General features: G+C 36.1%; 1 protein-coding gene across 19 annotated transcripts in view; it reads left to right on the top strand.

Moving 5' to 3' along the window:
• The window catches only part of LOC129803334 (disco-interacting protein 2), a 146,091-nt gene that overhangs the window by 64,726 nt on the left and 55,798 nt on the right, over positions 1-25,567 (top strand). For 11 of the 19 annotated variants that reach the window (XM_055849794.1, XM_055849796.1, XM_055849795.1 and 8 more), the window contains exons 3-4: positions 10,793-11,626; positions 12,597-14,846. The exons of the other annotated variants lie outside the window; for them this stretch is intronic. In XM_055849794.1, the coding sequence (XP_055705769.1) occupies positions 10,960-11,626; positions 12,597-14,846 (2,917 nt within the window). In that variant the 5' untranslated portion in view covers positions 10,793-10,959. The remainder of the gene's footprint in view (positions 1-10,792; positions 11,627-12,596; positions 14,847-25,567) is intronic. 19 annotated transcript variants of the gene reach the window in all.

The following is a 25,567-nucleotide window of genomic DNA, read 5'->3' on the forward strand; positions in this document are numbered from 1 at the left end:
AAATCTCGCGCTGAATTTTCTGGGGATTTCGGTTTGGCCTGACGATCACGCCGTATCCAATCTCTTTTCTTTTGCCATGGACGTTTTTCGTGCGTTTTTTTCTTTAGGAGCTGAAGCGGATTCTGTCTTAGCTATCACGAGATCCTCTATTATTTCTTCCTCAGGATACTCAGCTCCGATGGCACGTACAGTAGGCCGGGAAGATCTGGCCGCACTTCGACTAGCCTCGCTCTCCATAGCAGTGACTAGGGCCGCTTCCAGTGTCTGAGGACGTGTTAGACGTGTCCAGTATTGCACATCGAAATCTGAAATACCGTCCAGAAACTGTTGGGTCGCAATGCGATCCTGTGCCAAGGGCGGACAGTCAGGATAAGCCCTCTGTACCAATCTTTTGAGTTCCCATGCGAATGACGGAAGATCCTCTCGAGGCTTCTGTCTTCTAGCTTTCAGCTCAACATGAGCAATTTCTCTGAGATGTTGTCGACCGAATCGGGTTACAAGGGCAGCCACCAAGTATTCCCAATTGCTTTGCCGATCCCAGGGTAAGGTAGAGAGTACCCCCAAGGCCGCACCCCTCAGGGAAGCAGCCAACATGATACCCTTTTGAGGGAGACTCCACCCTGAAGCCGACGACACTAGGTTAAAATGCAATAAATAATCCTCCAGAGGTTGAGTGCCATCGAATTGATCAACCTTTAACTTTCCTATACCCTGCATCGGCACACCCCCATTCTGAGTCGGTACCGCAGCTGAGGGGAAGTTCCACTGGGGCTGGCCCCCAAAGACACCGGGCAGAGCACCGGGTACATTAGGTCCACCATACCACAGGGGATTCTGACTGGGATTCATTCCCGCCGTCACTGATGGTGGATTTGGCATCCTGTAAGTTAGATTTGGGACTGGCGGATGCATAGAAATAGGCACCCCTTGGCCCGGCATAGCCACATTTACGCCAACTCCTTGGGGTTTGGGGGTAGACGTAGGGTTTTTGTGGTATCCAGGTGGTACCTGAAGCCATTCGGCTCTTTTCTCAGACAGTCCGTGTTCGAAACCCCTTTCCATGGGTGAGGGAATAAAGGAATCAGACTCTGCCGAATTTGGTAAGATATGGGGAATTACCCTCCCTGTCTCTCGACAGGGGAGATTTTCTTGCGACGCAGTGGTTGCGGGTATAGGGATGAAAGGTGGGCACATCTCTGGCACCCGTACCTTGGGTATGGCGCCCAATGGACGCGCAAAACCTCCCACAGCACCTTCTTCCCTTGGGAGAGCGTCCGCATTCTCAGTGGGGAGAGGGAACTCACCTCTCCCCAGGTTATCCTGAGAATGACGGGGTAACTGCTGCCGTAGCTGCTCAATTTCTCTAGCCTGCTCGGCTGTTATCCGTTTGAGCTCGCGGAATTCCTCCTCGGCAACAGTGACCACGGATGTGGACAATTCATCCATTCTTCGGAAGAGGGTATCCCTTAGATTCGCAAAATAATCTTGGTTAGCCATCTCTGGGTGTTTTGGTATCCTGCCGACTGCGCCAATTGTTACGGCTTTAATAACCTCGACACCCTGGCTATATGAGAACTCGACGCAAGTGGACTTATTCCCCAATAATTTCCAGCTAAATTAAAGAATGTAGAGAAATTGACAATTAAACTAGCATTTATTTCCCTTATTAGTAACTTTTAAATTGTAACAATGAAGGTGGTCTCAACATGCTTTTTCTCCCTCCGTCGACGTCTCCTCCTTCGGCGTCGCTTTCCACCCCGGACTGACTTCTCGCTTTTAGCTAAAGACAAGGTGAGTGGCAGCTCCTCAATGGCAATGTCGCCAGAGACAACCACACGCCGATTGGACAGCACACGCCGAATGTCCCCAGGCAACGGGAGATCCTCGAGGGGCGGAGATACCCGATTCTGGCCCCCACGGCCAGCTCCGCGGGCGTCTCGGCAAGGGCGTCGACGCTGTTTCCGGGGGCGGCGGCTCCGACTCAGGGTGCCGCTGTTCCGAGACCGTTGCAGGGTTCGAGGCTAATGGGACCGGTGCAGATCCCCCGCAAACGCCCCTGGAAAGTGTTGGCAAACCCCGAACCGGTCCAAGTACAGTACCGCCAGGCCAACCCCAGCACAGACAAGGCCTCTCCACGACCGTACACGGCCACCACAGAGATCCGGAGTATTCGTGTTCCCCTGGGAACACAATGGGGGAGGTAGCTCTCGAGACTAATCCTCTGGACACGGTAGACTTCTCCTCTGTCGTCTTTTCCCCTGAAGAATTCGGAAGTTGCTCTGGTACAGTCCCGGTGGAGGGCTGAACGTCTTTGACTGCGTTTTCCTCTTCTCGATGCGCCTCAGGTGATGGCGTGAGTGAGAAAACCAGCTCCACTCCCGGAGTTAATGAAATCCGATCCTCCACAGGAGATCCCGTGATCCCTTGTAGGTTTAGTACCTCAGGCTGAACCTCTTCTACAGTTTCCGGGCGCTTTGGCGGTGTGAAAGTCGCTTTAATGACAGGACTCGTGGCTACCCACTTCCTTCTCTCTCTTTGTGCCCTTTCTCGTTCCCGCTGCCTTTGTGAATTCACACAAGCGGATCTTCCACTGGGAACTCTTTCCTTCTCTTTCTCCCTTGGCAACGGGGGAGGGCGTTTTGAGTGCACTGCCACCTCCCGTCGGCTGTCGCAATGATCGGGGTGCCTCAGCAAATTCTCTCTCCGCTCCTCCGATCGTCTCCGGATGTATTCCTGTAGCCGGATTGCTCGTCTGTCTCGACGAGAAAGCCTGTCCATGGACACTCCTGCTTCACCCAAAGATTGGGGACCACTGGAATCGCGGGGGAACTCACCCCGAATACCTTCTGCAGTCACACGTGAGGAACCTTTGCAGGTTATGACTTCTTTTCCGGGACTTCTGGCGCTACGCTCAGGGCCCAGATGGCAAGCTTCACTGCCAACTCTAATACCATCATATGACAAAATACAACACTCTTTTAGGTGTTGGGCCTGCGACTTTCTCTCCCGAACTTTAACCTGAAGACGAAAAGTCTTTTATCTTCATATTCCGGGGGTGCTCACTGGATAATGACCCACCTGATTCTCTAGTTGAATCTTCTGCATATTTCACTCACAGCATTATCCTCGAAGGTAGTTCAGTATTCTCACAAACTTGACAAATTACCTTGGCAATTCCCACCTTCTATGGGCATAAGGGAGACAGAACGATCAGAAAGATCCACTTAGTAAACAAAACAATGTCACACTGACAGCGAAAATATCCCAATTTACCATGTCCTACAAAAATATACCACCACCAGCGCCATCTGACAAAAATGTCAGTGGATGAGGGAGACTGAGCACAGTGGCGTAGGGTGCTCAGACCCTTCGATCGTAACAATATTTTTAAAATAAATTACACATGGCAGAATTTTTGCGAAAATAAAGGCTTATGATAAGTTTTAGGAGATGTTATTCTTTCTAATTTCGGTTTGCTTATAATAATAATAATAATAGTAATGCTGGCACAACATTCCCTGGAGGAACAAGGCCTTCCCGCAAGGGGATTTCTCGACATGCATTAGGGTAAATGTCCTAATTCAAAACCATTTCCAGACGCTTTAACTTTGACAGAAGATTCAACACATTAAGTTCATTTTCATCTGAAGAAAATTACATAAATTTGCTCCTTGACTCTTCTAGAATGTTACTGTTTAGTGAAAGTTCTTTAGATATAATTTGAAAACTTCTTAAATAAAAGAAAAATACGCGAGCGTAAAATTCTTCTATTGGAAACATATTAATCCAAATGGAGACAAGGGAAAGTTTCTAATTGGAGACAAACAGTGTAAGTGAAACCGCGACGAAAGGCTTCCAAAAACCTTGTTGAGTTGCTCTTGAGTGCAGGATTTGCTCTTATTCCTAGTCTTTACTCTTTTCCCATCTAAAACAATAAGAAAATCTCTCCAAAAGGTCATATTTCCGGTGTTTCCTAATGAAGCATTTGCAGACATTTCAGAAAAACCCTTTTTGTTCACGAAATAGATAATTATTTCATTTGAAAACTTCACGTACCGTTAACAATAAAGATTAGCACTTAATTTAACTAAAATTAGCCAGAAATGTGACATAAATGTTAAACAAAACGAATAAACAACAGTGACCTCATTGTGTTTTTCATTGGAAAACATGGTCGATCTATGAAAAATTCGATGGTGAAAAGGTACACTTTTAATTTTTCTGAGAAATTAACAAATTAAAATTTGTGAATATGCATGGATTTTCGCTTTATTTGGAGCAAAATTAACTAAATAATGAAACTGTGGTATAGAGAATATATATAAATATAATAATTTAGTACTGTATTTATCATGAAAACAATGACGTTTCCATTTGGAATAGCGAAAAATTTCCATTTAGAGCAGGTTTTAAATTAGCTTAATTTACCCTATTATTTTTCTTGTACGGGATGAGGTTGTCAGTCCCATGCCCGTGGAATCAAGTGCACTGAAGCTCACTGGATGCAATCCGAACGCCTTTGACACCAAAAAAATTACTGGTGACTTAAAGAGGATTCGAACCCAGGACACTTGCATCATAAAGCGAATGCTCTACGACTTGACCAATTGAGTGCTCATGAACAGTGCATATAAACATGATAAAATTTATATTATATACGATGTTTCAAAAATCCAAATGCCGATCCGAAAAGTTCGTTAGGTCAAGGAAGGTCAAGTAACCTTATATGCTGGACACACTTACGACTTAAGTTGAGAGACGGCTTAATATAATTATAATCCAAACAATCATTAAATTACATTTCCATCAGTTTCTGACTAAATTGTCTCTCGGCTTAAGCCAGCACATTGTCCAGCACATTAGAATCGGAATTATAGCGTACTACGTTTAATCGACTGGTATACCGTGTAGCCGAATGAATGTAGCCGGGTGCGAATCTCGTAGTGCAATTAGTAAGAGCGTTCGCTTTTAGGTGGATGGATTCCTGGTTTAACTCACAGTTATGAGTTCGAGTCCCACCGGTGTAAAGATCTGTATGTCCGATTTAGACACTTTTCGAATGTGATAAACTTTGGGAGCAAGCAAGAACCATCCTAACTACGGGGAGGCACTCTTTAGCCATTGATAATATTGACTTAGCAAATTCTTCCTTTACGAGATATGACATTGTAAAAATGATTATCTTGTAATGCAAATCTCGATACGATTAATAACAATAACCGGACCGGGTAGTCGTTTTCGGAATTAGGGGATACGCACACACACATTCTAGGAATACGAATTAAAAAGAAAAGTTGATTGAACCAAAACATTACAAATTGTTGTTATTCAAAAAAAAGATCATAATTTAACACTTGGGCTTGGAATATGTACATTTCGACAGAAACATTTGCATGCATTTACAAACGAAATATAGTTAATAATAACACCATACCAGTCTCTAGACTAGAATATTTTCTTTTAGGTTTTATAGCTACATATATAGGAAAAATAACTAACATTTCTATCGTTTAAAAAATAATATTTAGTTTATAATGTCCTCAAATTCAATTTGTGACACCCTGTATTGCAAAAATTTTATATCAATTCTGCGTTTCTTTAACACTGATGGGAAATTTAATTGGAAAATTACTCTATAGATTTTTTTGTGACTTTTATCTACTTATGAAGTGCCTTTGGTAAGATTCAGTTGCGAATAAACCAGACAATGAACCAAAAAATGGTTATTATATTTCTTTCTCTGGGTAATCAAAATGTACAGTTAATGCATTGAAGGTAACATAAATTTTCCACATTTATTTTGTTCTTTCACTGCAAAATGAATTTACATAAAAAATGTTTATTTTTCTGCAATTTTGAAGGTTTTCTATTATTTTATCAGTTATTTTTTGCATCTGATACATTTATTGTTGTGGAAGAAAGCAATAAAACTTTTTTTTCCATAAAAAGAGAAAAAAAAAATAACTTCCAAAAATTTCACCAAATTATTTTGGATTCAATTGGCAATTTTGAACGCTTTTTCCGCGCAGTGGCATGTTGCGAGGTGAAATGAAAATGAAGTAGGATGGAGTGCTATTTGGAATGAAATTTTTATTTACCAAATGGAGTGATATTTTTTTTTTGGGAGGGAAGGCAAAAGAACTGGCGTCAAGTGATTATAGAGATCATTTTACTCGCTTATGCAAACAATTGCATGTTGATTAAATAGAAAAGAGTAAATTTGTATCAATTTAGGAGAACTGCCTTCTAACGATTAGGTGAAAAATCATGCGAGAAACGTTGTGAGAAATTTTTGTGCTTTAATTTAACAAAATAACAGGCAATATTTGTGAACCATGCGGAATAAATGTGCTTCTGATGGCGTGAATGAAATATTCATCGAAAACATACTCGCAAATCAACTGTTTTTTTTTCTTCTTATTTTATTTTTCTTAGTTGGAAAGACCTCTTTTTTGCACGGTATAACCTTTTTATTTCTTGTAAATTTTAGTTGATGGCTTGTCAGAATATCAAATATATTACAGCGAAAATCAATCCAACGGAGTGTGAACCTAAATTGGTGAATTTTCTCAGAATAAACTGACATAGAGGCACTTGTTTTTTTATTTGTATTTCAAAATTGAGTTATGTACCGTGCTGTTACAATAATTTTTGGTGTACTTTTCTTGCAATTTTCTTCAAATACTTTGAAAATTAATGATTCCAACAATTTAGTATTAATGCTTTCAACAGTATTAATTTGTATACGAAATATTAAGCACGAAAGTTCACTGTTTTATGTAATGTTAAATTGAAATGTTACTGGTTCATACTTATAGTTCTTTTGGTTCTCTTAATTGGTTTAAAAGCTCTAGATGATCACATTTTATTTATTTTAGAAATGTACATTCCTGAAAAAGGAACAGTAGGGGAGAGCCTTTGGACGACTCTATTTTTTCTATATGTTTAACGGATTTGATCCATGGCTCTTTTCTGGAAATTTGAGTCATTACACTAGATATTAACATATAATATTAAAACGAGTCAAATTTATTAAAAACATATTGAAAAAGAGGGGTGGCAAAGCATCCCAGACTTTGCGAAGTGCACAAACTCATGGCTTAGATGGCATCCCTCAAAAGTACTTTTGCATAATTTACCATTCACCGGTTCCAAATCGATTTAAACCGATATGTAAATCACTCGAAAGATCCTACAAAATAATTGTAGGAGTAATAAAATTGAATTTCGGACAAAAATTACTTATCGGTTCATTACTGGTTTAAAACCGATTTGAACGGATTTATAAATCACTCAAAAAATTGCCCAAAATAACTGAAGACTAATATAAATGAGTTTAGTTATCGGTTATGAACTGAACCAGTTCAGTTTTCTCAGAAATTCCAAGACCTTTCCAACGAGCCTAAACATGACCTCATTCGCCTGATAAATGCGCTCTTTAGAGCCTTTTTCAACCTTTGATCCTGAAAAACCGTTATTAGGAATGATTCAACAGTATTTTCACACATAGTCAATTGTCCGCCTAGGTAATCTCTAAAACATCCAAAAATGAAAAAAAAATTGCACGACGCGTTTTCCACCAATCCCTAAAAACATGATTTTGGAAGGGGAGGGGGAAATGAGGGACATGTTAACAATCTTTGGGTCGACTTTTGGGGGGGGGGGTTCCCTTAGGTCCCAAGTGGCTGTCTCTAACCGTTTAGCCTATAGAGCTGGCGACAGCCGAACGGACAGTGTGACATTTCTCAGAAATCGTCTGAAATGCAAAGATTTGTTAAGGAAAGTGGTCTCCGTGGGTGGGATCGTCCATATGGGCTTTCTCGGTGATGATAAGGAATACGATAATTTGATTTTTGAAAAATGTTTCAAGATTTCACATTGTAACACACTCAGTAGGGGAGAACAGGGTAGAATTATCCAGCAAATGCTTTCTTTTGTTTGCTAATAATTTATGAAAAACTTGTTTAAATTAGACTGATGAGTATTTCAATGAATCACTCTGAAAAAATGCTAGTTTGCTCAGTTTTGTTTTTAAAAAACACTATAGGGAAGATGAAGTAATTTGGAAACATGTATAATTTGGAACTTTGAGATTTCCTAACAATTTTATATGGTAAAAGGAAAAAACAACGAAGAAGTACTGTCGAATGTACAGACTTGTACTTCTTCGTGGCTTTCTTTTTCTCTTTGACCATCTGAAATAATTTGAAAATTCCAAAAGTCCGTTGTAGACTGCCCAGGAGCGTCTTCCCTTGATGCGAATGCTTCTTCCTTGCACCCGGAGTTGTAGGGCGAAGGTGGTACATTTATATTACTTTTTTGTTACATGCGAAAATTGTGTAAATCGGACATTCAGATCTTTACACCGGATGGGACTCGAACTCACAACTGTGAGCCAAGCCGCGGATCCATCCGCTCAAGAACAGACTGATATCTCCAGAAATACTTTAACACCCCATTTTCTAATTCTTGCTGGTTAATTCTGCCCCGGTCTCACCTATAATTAAAAATTATGTAAAGAAGAGTTAAGTGGGTTAAGTGTTTTATTAATAATATTTCATCAGTTGAGCTAGCATTATGGTATAATAAAATTCGCTCAAGCTTCTATGGGTTAAAGTACAAGAAGTTTTCTTGAAGAGATACACTATGCCTTTTTCAACGTTCTTAACAAAAACCCATTTAGAAATTATACTTCATATACGCATAGAAAATTGTATTTACCTTTATCGAAAACGTGATTGAAAAAACGCGGTCAATTTCAAGCCTAGAAACATGAGATTTTTCTGACATAGAAAACATACCAATTTGCCACTATTCTTCTTTTCCTGTGGTTAAATTGAAAGTAAAACGTGTCTGTGAGTGAACATTTTATTGTGGCAAAAAAAAATTGTAAAGGGTTGATTAAGATGGTTAATGAAGAGGAAATATGCCCTATAAATTGTATATAAATTTCTTCAACAACATTAATTTATCATTTTGTATTAATGCAATTTCCTTCATAGAAAAAAAAACTATTTTATTCTATTTATTCAATCGTGTTATCAAGATTAGAGAAATATGCCCAAGTATTACACAAAAATTATTTTCCACTCTGTTTCCTGTTGGTCTAACTGAACACTACTGTTTTTTCTATAATGTTTTTACTTAGTTCCGAAGAAAAAAAATCATTTGATATTCCTACTTTTTATACCTCTCATTCGTTTTTTTTTTAAATGTATTTTTATATAATCTTTCGTGTCTTCATTATGCATGTTGAATTTTTTATTTTTTTTTTGGTTTGTGGTTTCGTTGCTTATGCCAAATCTCCACACATGGGCAAAATTGAGCAATTCCGATTCTAATTCTATGGATGAAAATTATGATTTTCGCTGGATAACTTTCAACTGGTGAGACGATGCTTCATAATGAATATCCCGCAATATAATATTTTATCGTCAATTAATTCATTCAATTTCATTAAAATTCTTTGTGTTATTTTTCCTCTTTTTCTCATAATTACCCATCTTTCTCCCGTTAGTGCATCAATAATTTGTTACCTTGAAGAGAATTTTTAATGCCAAAGATCTCATTTAGAAAAATCACAAAGCATGAAAGGATGGTAATAAATATTTTTTATTCAATTTCCTGAAGAAATTTAATAAAAAGAAATTTCTTCTTGAGAAACTCCTGGATGGAATACTTCTCTTATAGGGGTAAGATGGGGTAATTTAGGGAATCATGTCTAATTTGGAACTTTGAGAATTCCTAACAGTTTTAAACAATCCCCTGGCAAGTTGCCTGAAATTTGAAGCCACTTTCTCATATTTTAATTTAAATTTATATGGGATTTTTTTTGCACTCGTGATCGTTATGCAAAGTGAGAAGTTTTCCCGTATTATAAGATACCTTTCCGTATGGAGGGATAAATATACTAAATTTTTGTTTAAATAAATTTTTCCTCGGAGCACTGTGAGCTGAGTCCGAGATCAATTTAGGAATTGGCTTCAAATAGCTCCATAAAAAGGCCAACTTGCCAGGCGCTTGGTTTTGAATGGTAAATGGAAAAAAGCAACGATGAAGTACTCTCAAATGTAAAGTCTTGTACTTCTTCGTGGTTTTCTTTTTCTCTTTGATCATCTGAAATATTGAAAAAATCTCAAAATTCCAAAATAGACATGATTCTAAATTACCCCATCTTACCCTAGTGCAAAGTTGAGAAAGAATAGGTCAAAAATGATGATGAAGGTAATTGTGAAGAAATTAAAGTAAAAATTATGACAATTAGCTCGTGCCACAATCTTCTTGTGGGTGTTTATGTTTATGTTTTCTCCTTCACTTCAAAACTGCACTACAAAAATATTCACATGAAAAGTGTGTGGAATGCTTCTTCTTTTTTTTTAATGTCTTTATTGTCTTCCTGAGAGACTCTGTATTTTCTCCTTCTTCTCAGTGGCGCGTGAAGTAATTAACAATTTGGTAGCTAAAGTAATTTTTAATTGTTTAAAAGAATCTTACATAATTTGTGAGACAGAGAGAGGGAGAGAGAGAGAGGTGCAAGAAGATGATTTTAAAGGGAAAGTCATGAATTTAATGTTACCTTAAGTGCTGATTGATGTTACTTTACATGAGTAAGAAATATTTTGTCTATGTTGCAATTCTGTCGCGTGATGTACTATCTAAAGTTTCTATCTATGTGCGATATCTTGGATTTTATTTCTTATGTTAGGAAAATGACTATAGAGAATCTCTTTGAAATTAATATTCCCAGAGCAAAGAGTCACGCAGAAGAGTGATAAATTGATAAATTTTCCAGTGTCTGCTTCTGTGATTGAATAATTGAGAAAGAGAAGGTAGAACAGTTTTGGGGGACACCACAGTGAATCAAAAAAAAAGTTACAATAATAAAAAAAACAAGTGTTGTTGTGTAAAAAGAGTACCGTGCAGAAAAGTGTATTAAAAAAAACAAAAAACAACGAAAAGATGAAACCAATCACATTTGAGTCCATTAGGAATTTGCTAAAGACGAAAAAGAGCAAGAATAAAGAAAAAGGTGTCGATGCTAGCTTCAAGAGGTCAGACTCATTCAAACGCATCAGCATCCGGAAGAGTTACTTGGACCGTGGTAGAAATAAGCGTGCCAATGGAGGAGGAAATTGTGGTCAGATGAGACCAAAAGCATCTGTGATTGCTCTCGATGATGTGGCAGCTATGAAGATGGCCAGCTCATTGGCTGGTCATCGTGATATGCTGATCCAACGTCAACATTTTGGTGATCATGGACCAAAGTCCTCACTGCAGGAGATCACAGAAATTCTATCACTTGGTGAATCCAAGAAGAATACCCGGGAGATTGAAGTGCAGACAGTTGAGATGGACTTTAGAGCATTCAATAGTACAGAGTCTATTTTCTGCGATCTCAGCAGACTTGAAGAGGAGAAGACATACACTGACCCAGTGACTATTGAAACAAATCTTGGCAATGTCTCGGGGTCTTCGCATCATTTGCATTCAATTGTGGTGGATGCTGGTGCTGAGGAGAATTCACGGGAGAATGGTGATGTGAGAGATGATTCCAAGTATGTCAACACTTTTGTCCTCTCCGGGAGAGAGACGTCATCTAATCAATCATCTGGTCATTCATCGTCAGGTAGTTAAATTAGAGGACAAGAAAATATTTTATGATGCCTTTCAAAAGGTTCTAAATCAATGAATTTTCTTTTAAGTTTACTTTGAATATTTTAAAGACTTTTGAAACTACGATAGGGGAACGGAAGGCTTTCATTTTTTTTAATAAATCTGACCTATCTCTGACATATTTTTTTATAACTATGTTAAGTCCTACATTTCCTGAAAAAATAGGTCAGATTTATTAAAGGACTATGGGAAAAATGTGAGGTGTTTGAAGCCTGAAAGCCTTCCTCTACTACACTGAGAGAAATCCGAAAAAGTTAAAATAACATTCCGGAAATGTTTACCCTGCAGTATTGATCCGAAATCGGTGTAAATATTATACTTTTTAGGTGTATTAGGGGTTAAAGTTACCCTTTTTCATGTTAATTTTACCCTTAAAAAGGTGTAAAATTAACATTAAAAATGTTGATATATTTTTACACCTAAAAAGTGTTAAAGTTATGAGGAAAAAAAGTTAATCGAACCCCCGTATCGCCAAACCGCGCGATTTATTTCGCATAAATCGCGAAAGGTGTAAATGGTAATTTACACCTTTTTAAAGGTAAAATTAACATGAAAAATGGTAACTTTAACCCCTAATACACCTAAAAAGGGTAATATTTACACCGATTTCGAATCAATAATGCAGGGTAAAATTAACATTTTCGGAATGTTATTTAAACTTTTTTGGATTTCTTTCAGTGAGTGTAGGATAAAATCAAAAGCTGTCTCAGAAATTATTTATTTAAATCAAAGAATTTTTGCTTGGTTATAGAAGGTCTTTGATCAGAATGAGAATGTAAATAAATCTTGCAGAATTAACTGTCAGATTCATTAGATAACAAATCATCAAAATGAAGGTTATTTATGCAGAATTTTTGAAAGGCATCATTGATAAATTTCTCTTTGGGGAAGTTGGACATGAAACTCACAGAGTCTATCATTAGGCCATCATCGTGATCGATCACTGCAGAGTATGGAGACAATGGGATGTGCTGTAAAGAGTCTAACGGATGGTGATGATTCAGAAATGGATCGTGCTACAGCCTCCATAATATCCATTGAAGAGATGCCCAGTTTGGTGACGTTCAAGACATACTGTGCCCCACCGAAAGTCTATCTCGAGACGAACTTCGATGACTGTGAACCAACACGAATTGTCACGCGAGAGACACCTGTAAAGACTGGGAATGTATCACGCACGAGATTGATTTATGAGCCGGAAAAGAATTTTCCCATTATTGATTCTCATACCTTCCGCATGGATAAGGTGAAGAGTGTACAGGATGGGGGAGTTGTGATTAGAATTCCGGCAACTGTTGAGGAAAGTGGAGACAATCGGGAGAATCTGACGAAGAAACTGAGTAAAGATTCAGCTCTCGATGTGGAAGAGGAGGAAGATGAATCAGAGAGGATGAAAGAACATGAGGCTGAGGACAATGGCAAGTGTACTTTTGAGATTTACAGAGCCCTCAAGGCAGAAAAGAGTTCGGAAAATTCTGAGGGTGATAGTACCCTTGAGAAAATAGAGGAGACACCAAAGATGAGTTCAGATGTGAAACCATTGAAGTACTCAACGACTTTTGAGATTAATCTGGAGTATCCTAAGCCATACAACAGTCAAGAAAGTCACTTTGATGAGAGAGAAATTATCTCACCTGATTCAAGTATTCCCTATCCATTGAGGATCAAAACGAATCCTTTTACGCGCCAGAAGGAACTGTATTCAGTGAATTTGGGTAGGATTTGGAAGCAACTAAATCTAGGACAGGATGAACTGTCATTAGATATGGGTGGTGGTAATTTTACAGCTAATAAAGCTACCAATAAGAATGAATCCTTCAAGTCAATGTCATCGAGAGATTCTGGTTTTAGTTTAACCCTAACCAAGCCCAAAAGCCTTTTCAGGCGCAAGAGTAAGAAGTCAAAGAAGGCTCAAGGGGAACAGAGACGAAAACCAAAACTTTCTGTGAGTCGTGATGGGTATTTCAAAAGGGTGATGGTGGTGCAGAGAAATTCGTCGAGAAGGAAAAAAAAACAGAAGTACGATAGTCAATTTTTGAGAGATTTCGAGGAATTTTGTAGTCGTCGCAATAAGAAAGAATTCTATCGAAGACGAAATTTTGAAGATGACGAAGATGATACTTTCACACAAGAAATCAATGATCTTGAGACATTCTATGAAGAACATCTAACTCGCCTCCGGAACTATTACATGCACAAGAAGAAGATCAATGAGGCTACAATTAGTGATTTTTATCAGGATTTTGGTGAGAGAGAACTCTACTGTTCGCCTCATGTATTGGCCAGAAATGAGACGTTACGTCGAAAGTGTGCTAATCTTGCGCTACAGGATGATTCGATGCACATGAATGCTGGAAGTCTCAATGATTTCACCTTTCCCCATCCAGATAAGAGACCACCATCGGCTACAGTGAATAATAGTCAAGGTGGTGGAAGTGCTAGTAGTACAAATCGCAGAACTCCGCGTCTCAATCAGTTCCAGGAGGTGCGTAGAATGGACAGAAGTCTTGAGGAACATCTTAAGTATGCTGAACTCATGTTTCAAGCCACGGCATCAAATGGTGCCCAAAATCAGCGAATCTATGAACGTGTACCCTATGCTGAAATTCAATTTCCTCCCGAAGTTCGTCGACGAGTGACTAAGAATCGCCTGTATCGGCAACATCAGCGTCGACGTGGTGCTGATGAGGAGGAATATATGCCACTGAGGAAGCAAGAAATCTCACTGGCCAGTGTTTTTCCGTCCGTACAGAACACCAAAAAGTCCCATGTGGGCATTCGATGTGGCAGTTGCTGTAAAATCAGACGATCTTCAGAGTCCAATGATAATGATGAGGATGTCGTTGAGGAGGTGGAGAATCGTGTGAATTTGCGGCAGGAGGTCAATAGTGATGAATTCAGTGAGAATGAATTTATCACAAATAGTATCGGAGGGTGTGAGTACTGCTTCAGATGTGGTGTAGTTGATGGAACAACTGGTGAGAGTGTGTGTATCTGTGATGGGCAAGGGAATCCCATTGAGGATGATGAGAACTCAGTGAATTGCTTAGATGATGAGGATTTCTGTGAGTGTGGTGTTAGATATCAGAAGCGCAAGGTGAAAAGGAGAAAATCCAAGAAGAGACTCCGTAAGAATCATTCGACATTGAGAAAAAATGGATACAACTACTACAGTAAGTATATAGATAAATAGTTCGGGCTAAAGAGATTTCTCTAATGCCTTTTGTGAATGCCATACATTATTCTGGGAAGAAATGTTCTCCTAACCCTCTTTGAATGGTTCTCTTTCATGAAATTTCCACCACATCACTTGATAGAAGAATTCTTGCTTAACGGATATTTTCTTTAAATTCGTTGCTTGAACTCTACAGAGCGAATAATGTCTACAATCTATCTATTTTGTCTGTCCATTATCAGATATATGGGTCAAATGCTCGTAGATAGCGACAAGTGTCTTCGAGGGACCCTTCCCTAAGGTGACACTTCTACTATTTAAAAGGAACCGAGACAGAATTTGTCATGAATAGAATCAAACAATAAGCTGATATAATTTGTCTTAGAAAGAATATTGAGGAAATATTATTCATTCAGAGTTATTAAACCTCTTTCTCACTATTCACTGAAGTATTTATCAGTTTCATTAAAATATTTTACTGCTTGGACTATACAGAGAGAGAGAGAGTGAGAGAGAGAGAGAGAGAGAGAGAGAGAGAGAGGGAGCAGTATACGGAGATCACTTTTCTCAACTCACGTTTCAGTCGTTTTTGAGAAATGACGTCACTCTGTCTGTCCATCTATCTGTCTGTAGGTCAGGCTGTTACCTCGCCTAGAGATCAAATTGATAGAGATAAACTTGGGACCTTCAGAGAAACCCCATATAAGTCGACCCCGGAACTATTAACGCCCCTCGTTTACCCTCCATCCTTCCCCTTCTTGGATATGTTTTAGAGATTATCCAGGAGAACTTTTCGTCCTTATACAAAAATATCGTTGAATCATTCCTAATAAGGGATTTTCAAGGTCAAAGGTTTAAAATGCTCTAAAGAACGTCGTTCTCCACCGAAGAGGTTAATGTTTGGGCTCGTTGAAAAGGTGTTGGAATTTCTGATAACTAATTTTGATCCGAAAATCATTTTCATTACTCCTGAGCTATTTTGGGCGATCTTTGCAATGATTTATAATTCGGTTGTGAACCGGTAAATGGTAAATGATATGTAAATGCTTTTGAGGTATAACATGTAAGTCATGAGTTCGAGCATTTCGCAAAGCATAAGATGCTTTGCCACCCCTTTTATTTTTCACATTTGCAAAAAGACACCCCTTTCAATACAATAACAATTTATATTATCCGAAAAATAGTACTAAACACATTTGGTACTTTTACTTACATTAGCAATACATTTTACTAATTGAATTTTGTGTGTTATCTCGGATAACATTTCTATTTTGATATAAAGAATCCAATTTTCTGACATTTTCTTGCATTGACAGGTTTACTAGCTTGTTTTAAATATTTTTAATTGAAAATAAATTATTATTTTTTATTAAAAAGTAAAATATTCTCCCCTGAAGGGCATTAAAAAAATACACGAAGGGTTTTTTTTCCAATTTGACGAAGAAATTTGAAGTAATTTGCATCAAAATGTCTAATTGATCTAATTTGACAATTTATTGCCTATGGATTTCCGCAAAAGTCATGTACAAGATAAAATGATCTTATAAAGAGCAAATGCAAAAGATTTGTAAGATAATCAGCTAGATCTTGTTAAAATGTTTCTCAAAAAAATTCTTTCTCAATTTGACGGAAGATTTATTTATATTTTAAGGCGTTTGGAAAAAAAATGTTGTCAAAATGAAACAATTTGAAGTAATTTACATGAAAGTGTCATAGTCAGAAATTTTTGACAGTCTAAAGAGACTATGGTTAAGGATTTCGCTGAAAAAATATTGAAGTAACGAAATAACCTTCTAAAAAGTAAAAAAAAAAGATACTTGTAACGCCGCCAGCTGGATCTTATTTGTCAAAAAAAATAGGTTCTGACTAATTTGTCAAAAAAATCATATTTTAAAGCCTTTGGAAAGAACACTTGTCAAAAAAGAACATTTTGAAGTAAAATTTACAAGATAGTGTCAAAATGCTCCATTTGAGAAAAAGTTCTCATAATGTGAAGAATCCATTAATTTGACCAAAACGATTAGGGTGGAATCACCACTTCTCGCCAGTGCCCCACTTCTCGCCACTTATATTTAAATCGCTATTTTTCGCGATTTGTGAAATAAATGAGCCGCAAAGATCTTTGTATTTTTACTGCTGCTCCGTGTAGAGTTGAAAAATAATAATTATTCTTTTTGGATTTACGATCTTGAGAATTTTTTAGAGTATTATTTTAAGCAAGTGCATCGAATCCAATATTTCTTACCAAATATACTATAAGTAGTTTTGTGTTAAATTTGAGTTATCTTGTAATAAGAGTTCAAAAGTTATAATAAAATTAATTCCTCTTTTTCCTAAATATGGCGATAAGTGCTTACTCCACCCTAATAAAATAAAATTCAGTTGATCGCCGATCGTACTATAAACCTTTCAGAGTAGTTAGCGTATCTAGTGATACGATGAATTATCCAAGCATAATATCAACTCTTGAGATAGAGCATTTCTCGAAGTGTTTTTCACATGGTCGTCACCCTTTTTGTTGTACTTATTCTTTGATAGTTGGTCAATTTACCAAAAGAAAAAAATTGTTGTGCGGTTTTTTTCCCTCCATTTAGTTACAAATAAGATACCATCGTCTTTTGAATCTCTTTCTCACATCATGACAAATTTCCTAAAGTTCTTTCAATGAGTTTCTCATGTTTCCGTGGATTTTTCCTCACGCATCATTCTCAGAAGATTCAATAAATACTGTAGAGATATATTCAATGTGATATTTTGGTATCGAGTACTTACAATGAGATGTATGCAAGAGAATCATGAGGTTCCCATTGCGAATTTTATTGAGTTTTCCACGTGAGAAGATATCACAGATTCAATTGTACTGAGACTTGTTTGGAGGAAAAAAAAAGAATGTGTACAAGACATCAAGAATTGATTATTCTTGGAATCTTTTGAGGTAAAAGTTCTCTCACTGTTCTGATGTGTATAGTGTGGCTTTATTTGATAAATAATTTGGGATTCTCACTGAAAATCTCAATGGATTTTTCATTCAATTGTTTGAACATCTTCCAATGCCTTGTGCCATTATTTTGTCTCATCAAATTGACAAAAGAAATCTCTCACGCGAGACAATTGAAGTGATTTTCAATTGATTTCTTTTTTTTTTTTGGAGGCAAGGGGGTCAGAAGGTCCATGAAAATTATTTCCATGAAGTTTCTTCAATATATTATTCCTTTTATTATTTCTTGTGTTAAATTCACGCAAAAATAGTTCATTTGTTTATTCTCACAATCTCTTCAGCGTATTTGGTGTGTTGGTATTTTTCAATAGATTCTGCGAAGAAATATAATGAATATTTATCAATTGAATATCCACGTGTTCAATTGCAAACTCCTGCTAGAGTCAAATAGAGCAAAAAAATCTCTCTCATTGTGCCATTTTCCTTTTATTTTATATCAATAGTGATCAATACAATTTGCTAGAGAGGAAATGCTTATATGTTACGCATATTTGTACAATGTTTCTGCACAAATACCTTGAGTTGTTTCTTTGTCAACATGCGGTATATATATGTATGTGGCTTCAGGTGTCACTTAAGAGAGATTTTATATATTACTTAAATCTCTAGCACTGATTTTGTGGGCAATTTTCAATTAAAATTGCAAAATTCATTTGTGGAATTTTATCACCGGTCTACAAATTGTTTTAAGGTAGAAATAAATAAAATGGGTGACACATAAAGGTATTAAAGTCGTTTTTTCTGCCAATAGAGATGTTATCAGGAAAATATATAGTTGGAGGACACATGTGAAGGAATGAGTTCAAAGACACTAGAGTTCAAGTTTCTATATTTTATAAATCTTTGTTTTCTTCATGTTGAGAGAAACTGAGGAAAGAAGAGTCTCAATCATTTATTTGAAAGTGAAACTCAAACCAATATTAATTTGCCATTGAACGTAAAATTGAATTGCTTTTAGATATTACGTGGATTTTTCGCACAATTTATTGCACATGGTGGAATTTGCTCGCATATCTGGGTGGGTATTAATTTTAAATTCAAAGTATGGTAAAGAGAGATTCCTATGGATTATTTTCTATTTTTTGTATGTTGTTTTTTTGTTGAAAATACCTCGCCCTTTTAGTTTTTTTCTTCTTATTAATTCCAATCAGAAATATTTGACATATTTCGCAAGAAATTTTGATTTGTGAATATTTTATATATGTTAGATACGAAATTTGACTAAATGTTCAATAAAATTCATGTCAAAAGACTAATTAGTTGTAATATGGTATTTTGAGTGGGTTATTTTTATGTCATCTATATACAAAAAGGTGAAGAGATAATGTTGTGTATGAGTGTGGCAATGATTGAAGAATGGAAACAATCTGAGGTCAATTCCTGGTTTTGGGGGCGTTTTTGTCATTATCCATCACCTTCTGTGCAATTTTACATACATTTCAATGTTTTTCTACAACAAACAGTATTTAAATTTATTTATCAAATAAATTCCTCATTATTGGTATTATGTTTATTTAAAGATCATTGCGAAAATTATGGACCTGATTTAAATTAGCTTTTACCACATTAATAAGACACAAAAAAAAATATTTTGTAAAAATTGTTCGTAAATGTTTGTGAATTCCTACTGGGGCCCTACGAAATGTTGGTAAATCATATAACTCACAAAAAGGTTCATAGAAATTTGTACTTTTTTTACAAACAATGTTCGTAACAATTTAACGAACATTTTTTGTTCTTTTACAAATATTTGTTCGTACACTCTTGTTTGTCTGACAAAAAAATACGAACAAATGATAAAATTTTACCAACATTATTTGTGAGTTTACGAACAATTACGAAAAATGTTTGTAAAACAGAAAAAACGTTCGTCAAGTGTTCACGTTACGAATAAAGTTTGTGAAAAAGCACAAACTTTTACGAAGTTTTTTTGTGATTTAGGCTATGTGTGCCAAATTTCGGCATAGTTGCATGCATGCGCCTAAGTCTCAAGTTTGATATGTAATATTTTTAATATAAATTGAATTTTTTATCCCTTCTTCTTAAGGAGTGTTGCTTGGAACCTTGCAGACAGTTTATCGATTTCATTTTCACAAAAATTATTCTTAATACATTTTAAAATGAATAAAAATGAAGACATAGCTTTGGTGGCCTATTTCGGCCACCTTTATTCTCATAGTTCCTTGCCTTTCGAGAATTTTTCCAATGTTTTTTCACATCTTCTCGTTTATCAAAGTTACATTTTTGTTATTTTACTGCACTGTATAATCTCTAGAGTGTGCAAAAACTAATAATTCATAGAAATTCGAGGAATAAAAATGGTGGCCGGAATTGCAAACTAGCCGGAATTTGGTACACTTACCCTATACGATTTACGAGCATTTACGTATTTACGTATTTATGTAGAGTAAAAAGCTCTTAATGTTGTAATAATTTGAAACATTATAATTCATACAACTACTCTAGAGTGTCGTTCAAATAGAAAAGTCAGTGAGAAGCCTAAATCAGCTGATATTAAGGTGTAATTTTTTTTTAATTAATCTAGATAAATTTACGAAAGGTGAGATTCTTTACTAGAAATCTAGAATGCGTTCAAATTCGATTTTATGTGTTGAATTTTGGGTGGTGAAGAGCCACATCGAGCAAATTCTAGTCATATCAACCGTTACGTTCTGGGCGACCAATAGCCAAGTAATTTCCTGATATAATACAACAAGGGCTTAGAATTCGCTAGCACTCACAAAATATAACAACATAGCATAACATTTAGGGTTTTTATGTAGTTATTTCCAATGAAATGCATAAGCCAGTGAAAATGAACTTATGTGTAAATTTTCTCCACAGCCCACATGTAATTATTATTATTAACAAGAATTATTCACAAGAATCGCGGAAACTCATTTTAGTCGGGAGATGGTAGCCATCTCACAACTAATTGTGATTATCAATAATAATTGCTACATAAACTGAGATATAAATATACAAATAGTTCAATTTTTATTGGAATGCACGGACATTGCAATTAAAATATTAGCATAAAAACCCACGAAAGTCATGTTTTTGTGCCAAATCCAATTTTTAAAGTGCAGTATCTCCAGAACAGTTTGACGGGTATTGAAAATTGAAGTGTGGTACCATTATTCGGACATAATCAGTGTTCGAAATAAATCAAAAAGAGTTGGCAAAGCGTCCCAAACTCGAAATACTCGAATTCGTAACTTCGTTGCTGTAAATCAAATGTTCTTTCGCATGATTTATCGTTTGTTTATCGGTTCAAAATTACTACTAGTACTACTAGTTACTTTGAGCTGTGGGGCTAGATTGTTATACCACTTTTTCGTATCCTTCGAAAGGAATTACAATTATTCACTGGTACACTGAGAGAAATTTTGTACTAAAATTAAGAATTTTCGCCATGAAATTAAGTCTATTCAGTCATGAAATCCGATTAAGATTTCTTTATTCTTATTTTAATGCCTACATCTACTAAAATTGAGAATATACTCAAAATAAGATTTTTTCGAATTGCTTTTAAACTTTTTGTTAAAATTCCAGAATAAATTTAAGAATATTACTTCATAATTTTAAGAACATTTGATTTCTTAATAATATTTGTAAATATACTAAAAATAAGAATTTGTCCACGTAAAAATAAGATTTTAGGGATTAGAACCAAGAATAATTTTCCGTATTAAAATAAGAATTTTTTTATGTAGTATTAAGATTTTTATTTCATAATTTTAAGAACATGTTACACTTACATTAATACATAATGAAATTTTTTTTCTTTTAATATCTTGTCATATTGCTCGCGATTTCTTAACTTTTTTACATCCTCCTTTACAGCATATTTAGTTTCACTTTTTCCATAAGACAAATTCTGCAATAATTATTTACATTGAATGACTTTTAAAAATCTTGTAATTCTTTTACAGCCAAATTATCGCCAAGCACAAAATATATCCACCTTGTTTGATTTTTACTTCTCATTTCAATGCCTTCACATTCCAGATTTTTCAAAACCTCGATTAATTTCTTAAGACGAACATTGTTTTTATATAGTGATAGGTCCTTAGCTCTGAAAAAATCGGCTACCAGTACATTTTTCAAGTTTGACAAACAATAGTTGTGAATGACAGGAATTGTGTAATACACGCCACTAATTGATTCACTGTGCGGCCATATTATTCACTGTGCGCTATATTACTTAGCGTTATGCCTAGCGCACAATAACTTTTGTTTTGTAAACATATTTTTGACATTTCAATGAGTGTGAGTGAGATCTAGATATAGTCATCTCGCTCACTCTTATAGGAAATTTTGAAAACATGTTTATAAATAAAAGTTATTGTGCGCTGGGCATTATATCCAAATTATCTCCACTTTCAAAATATTTTTTTAATTGAATATGTATGTCATGTATGCTGCTTTGAACTTGATGGAAATCGGATACTGTTGATTCTGATAGATAAATTTCTACACCGTCAACAAAATCTACTGGGGGTTTAAAAAAAGATTCCTTTTCCAATGTTTTCAAAAGTTTATACTCAGTGTTAATTGATGTAAAGGAACTTTCAAAACCTTTAATATATATAAGTGAAACTCTAAACGTCTCTCGGCACACATATAAGGCACGTATTCTCTCAAATCTTGTATTAGGGGTTCGACAATATTTGTGGTTATTTCATTCTCTATATCAGTGACATTTTTTCTAGTGATATTTGAAGTTGCGTGCAAATACAAAACAAATTTTAAATGTGGAGCTATAAAATTTGTTGGCTGGATAGCTCTCAAACTTGACTGCATATATAATCAAAGTTCAATAAATTCCTAATTGGTCTGGAATGTAGAGTTTCAACGTTACAACTTTCATTTGGTATTGTTTCGGGATCGGGAGTGCTACCTTTGACATGTTCTGTATTTTTTTGGGGGTCGTAAAAAATAATGCTGCGTTTGTGTTTCTTGATGTGTGTTCGATAGGCGAAAAAATTTTGAAAAAATTGCCTGCAGCTAGTGTCCATACACTTATATTCGAATTCAGTGGGTGTTTTTGCGTGTTTTTCAAGTGATCAATCAATTGGTTTTCTTCTCTCATGACACGCTTACAAATGCAGCAAATAAGATGCATTATTCGAGCTTACCTAGGATATATTGTACCTTTAGATCGAAGATCCTATCTGTCGAAAGGTTATAACACAAACCTTGCAGTATCTCCCATGCATATCTGCACTTGTTGTTGTACTCAATCGAGAAGAGAAACTTCATCTTTATGATCACTACCGCACGCAAGTTTTGAAACTGCCCAATGAGAATGTAGATTCCTTGTAAATGACCTGAAACGTTGTTAGTCGTCCCAAGATAGCTCCAGTGACAATGATTATGAGGTGGTTGATTCCGGATCCCTCTTGCTTCAGCTCTTCGACCTTTTCATCAATATCTTCTTCTTTTGTAACGTGAACCACCATTTCATTCTGGGCATCGCAAATTGTTGGCCTTTTATTACCTGGTCAACGATCATAACCTGGTCAACGGTCGAAATCATAAGAGTTTCTATTCATTTCTATTCAGGAAAACACTCTTTATTTCACTTACCAGAAGTTTCCTGGAGAGCGAAAACAACCGCGCTTCCTTCTTCTTCCACGAGATTATCGTTAGAGCTGGAATTCTCGGCAGGTTTCGGAAGAATTTTTCTGTACTTCGCCGACATGTTTTTGAATCTCCCGTACAATTTGCCTGTCGGGTTGGACTTTGATTTAGGTGCTGGTGGTTTGTAATACAAATCCTGAAAGGGAGAAAAGATTTTTTTTAAATAAGTACATTCATTGAATTTTCGATTTTAGTAAATTTTCAATTACTTCATTCTCTGAAGGGAAGAGAGTTGCTTGATTTCTGCGCTGTACCTCTTAAAGTCTCTTACGGACACATGCGAGGAATACTTCAAGTGATTGTCAATTATAATTGCAGCCACCACGTTCTGGTCTGTCTTATCCAGAAAATTTGTGTTCTGGTAATTCTTCATCACCATCCGTCCACTTATAGATTGGTCCATCAGTTTCTTCAGTGAAAAATTCTCGAAGAAGAAATTTCCCATCAACACCTCCGCCTCCACTGTCGCATTCATCAAATTCAAAGGGCTGAGATGGAAGTGGAGCGATCTCCAATTTGATCAAATAAGGCAAAAAATACGTAAAATGTTATTTTATTAAGAAAGATTGCAATATACTAACCTTGTTGACTTCTCTCCACGATCTCAACATTGTGCCGGAAGAGAATAGCATCTTCCAGGAGACATTCTTTTGCAAAAATCGTGCTGATAGTCTTCGAATCAATAACCTCCAAATGTCTCAATGAATTGATTCCACATTGCAGGAGCCGCTCAATATCGTTAGAACTTAATTTCCAGTCTTGAAAGACCTCCACGGCTTGCAACTGGACATATTCTTCCGCTTCGACATTCTCAGAATCCATTTTTCACTTTTTCACAGCACTATTTGGTGAATTTTCACTTTTTTCGCAACCACAAAAACACACGCGTCACTTTAGCTCTCTGGTAAAAGCAAAATGGAGTCTTCGTGCAATGTCATAAAGAAATTATATCCTTCGCACTCGCACATCTAAGAAAGGAGACGAGAGAGAGAGAGATAAATAGATCGCACGGCAGCGTCTCTTTCCGTCAAAAAACTAAAATCAAGAATAATCTGTCATGAAAACAAGTACATTTCGTGATAAAAACAAATTAAGATTTGCTTATTCTTAATTCTATTCCGTTTTATATTGTAAAATCGATCGACTGAAAAAAGATTTTTTCGAACGCGGAATAGATTTTTGCATGTTTTTTTTTCATATTTTGACAAGATGGCCGGTAAATTATTCATAGGAATTACGAAGATGAGCTAATAATTCATGAGCTTCTGATGAAAAAAACTGTTCAATTTGGGTAAAAGATGAAAGTGAAGAGTTTGCTAAAAAACAAATATAGAAGAATCGCTCCAAATCTCTCAGAGCATGTGTGGCCCTGCGGTTAAAGCGTCTATCCCTTGATTTCGTCTCATTTTGCTCTGGTTCAAATTCCACAATACTTGCAAATTTTTCATTTATTTTTTTTACCCTTTTTTACACTATATAAATTAATTACTTTTCCTCATAGAATTGATAACAACAAAATTCTCGATCAGTTTTAACTGCGATTTTTCTACATTCATAACTTTTTTGTCTGAAATTACGCATACCTACTAAAATTAAGAATATTCTGCCATAAAATTATGATGATTTCAGGATAAAAACAAATTAAGATTTTTCTATTCTTAATTCTATTCTATACTAAATAGCGACATTGAACGACTATAAATAAGATTTTTTCAGATGATTTTTAATTTCTAGAAAAAAATCGCATCTAAAAGTTATCGAGGCTTTTTTTGCTATAATTTCTATAAAAATTATCGAATTGGTGATAGATAATAGTAAAAAAAAAAGCCTAAATGAAGAATTAGCAAGAAATACTGTGAGATTTGAACTAGAGCAAAATGACACGAAATCAAGGGCAAGACGCTCTAACCGCAGGACCACGCACGTTCTGGAAGGATTAGAGCGATTGTTCTACACTTATTTCTGCATTCACTTGTAATTCTTTTTCACCTCAAAGGACTAGAATTAAGAATACAAACATCTTAATCTGCTTTTATCCCGAAATCTACTTGTTTTCATGACTGATTATTCTTGAT

Source organism: Phlebotomus papatasi, chromosome 2 (genome assembly GCF_024763615.1).
Source record: "Phlebotomus papatasi isolate M1 chromosome 2, Ppap_2.1, whole genome shotgun sequence".
Taxonomy (NCBI): Eukaryota; Metazoa; Arthropoda; class Insecta; order Diptera; family Psychodidae; genus Phlebotomus; species Phlebotomus papatasi.